This window comes from Cyprinodon variegatus, unplaced genomic scaffold, assembly GCF_000732505.1.
Source record: "Cyprinodon variegatus isolate N-32 unplaced genomic scaffold, C_variegatus-1.0 Scaffold437, whole genome shotgun sequence".
Lineage (NCBI taxonomy): Eukaryota > Metazoa > Chordata > Actinopteri > Cyprinodontiformes > Cyprinodontidae > Cyprinodon > Cyprinodon variegatus.
Genome location: NW_015150890.1, coordinates 524331 through 526050, shown reverse-complemented (window position 1 = coordinate 526050; position 1720 = coordinate 524331). Strand labels below are relative to the sequence as shown.

At 50.2% G+C, this 1720-nt stretch overlaps 1 protein-coding gene across 1 annotated transcript in view; it reads left to right on the top strand.

Moving 5' to 3' along the window:
• Positions 1-1720, top strand: part of LOC107093639 (roundabout homolog 2-like) — a 184667-nt gene that overhangs the window by 177453 nt on the left and 5494 nt on the right. The window contains exon 5 of the mRNA XM_015388825.1: positions 902-1026. Within this exon, the coding sequence (XP_015244311.1) occupies positions 902-1026 (125 nt within the window). The remainder of the gene's footprint in view (positions 1-901; positions 1027-1720) is intronic.

The following is a 1720-nucleotide window of genomic DNA, read 5'->3' as shown; positions in this document are numbered from 1 at the left end:
GAGGAGGTTGGACTGAGGAGGTTGGACTGAGGAGGTTGGACTGAGGAGGTTGGACTGAGGAGGTTGGACTGAGGAGGTTGGACTCAGGATTGTCTCATATTTACTCATCTAGAACGGTTGAGGGTCTTTACGTTTTCCACAATGAGCCGTTTTTCTTCATGAAGCATCCAAACAGCAGCGGCAGATGGAACATGTTCCTCCTCTGACTGCATGTCTGCTGCTGCTTCTCTCCTGAGTGGCTCTCCTCCTTCCTGTCAGCCCGTCTCTCCGTGTGCTTCTATGCTAATCCAGGGTGAGAATGAAAGAGAAGCAGGAGATCAGGTGGGAGGATGAGAAATCAATTAGGACTGTTGGAGGGCATCATTATGCATTCACACCCCCTCTGCAGAGGAAGGCCTGTCACTTTGCTACTGAATCAATACAAATCAAAGCAGTGTGTGTCTGAGCATACACCCTACATGCTAAAGCTGCCATTCATCTGCTGCCTCCTTCAGCTCCACACCTGATTAGCCTGCTCACAGAGGGACCCACAGACCTGGATCCAGCAGGTCTGAGCAGCAGATCCCAGACTGGAACCAGTTCAACCAGTGCTTTAGGCTTCATCTGTCAGTGTGTGAGAGGGGGGGTGTTCTGCCAGAACCAGAACTCCACCAAAGAATGTTTATCTTAGAGTTTGAATCACTAAGTAGATTTTTTTAGATGCTTTTTGAACGAAATCAGAGGAACTTTGAAAGCTGGTCCAGACGCCAGAGCTTCAGTTCCTGCTGCGTTTAGCTGAACCGTAGTTCAGCTCGTCATGTTCTCCTGCGTTTGAGTGTTCAGGCGCTCCTCCGCACTGATGGGATGAAGAAGGAAGCCACGGCCGGATCTCCAGTCTAACGTTGGTCTTTCTTTCCTGCAGTGCCTCCTCAGATCGTCGTCAGGCCGCGAGACCAGATCACAGCTCCGGGTCGGACCGTGACCTTCCTCTGCGGTACCAAGGGAAACCCCCCGCCTGCCGTCTTCTGGCAGAAAGAAGGCAGCCAGGTGAGGAAGAAGCACCACAGTGAACACTGAACCCCTCAGCTGATGGTTAATGAGCCGGGGCCGCGTTCCAGGACCCAACCAGGGCGGGTTCAATGGAGAATGTGAATCTTTGCAGCTTGTCAAAGGTGTCCAGAATAAAACCTTGATGTATGAATGAATGCATCCAGGTGCTTTTCTTTCAGTGGACGCATCATGAGCAGATCTAGCCCTTGTTTTATCTCTGCTTTTACCTGCTGATGAGTTTCAGACGTTGGCGCTGTGGTTCAGAGCTCTAAAACCAACAGGATGGAGACATTTTCCACACGTCGTCCTGCTGCCTTTTGTCAGTTCTAGAAAAAAGAGGCTGTCAGAGTTCTATAAATCACAGCACCAATCCATAATCCATTAACAGATCAATCATGTTTTAAGGAAGGTCTGTTTTCAGAACAATCCCACCCTCGGTTTAACGGTCAGCCGCCTGCTGCTCCTCCCGCCTGCTTCTGCAGGCAGCGTCCGTGTTCTCCATGTGCACAGGCAGGTCTGATGGTGCCGGGGCGTCTGCACTGTGATGAACTGGTGACCTGTACTGGTGTCCACGTCTTGGCCACTGGAGATACGAGGCAGGCTCCCTGCAGCCACTGCAAAAAACTGAAATCTTAATAAGACTTTTTTTTCTTAAAATAAGTGAATTTTTCTCCTGAATTGGGGAGATATT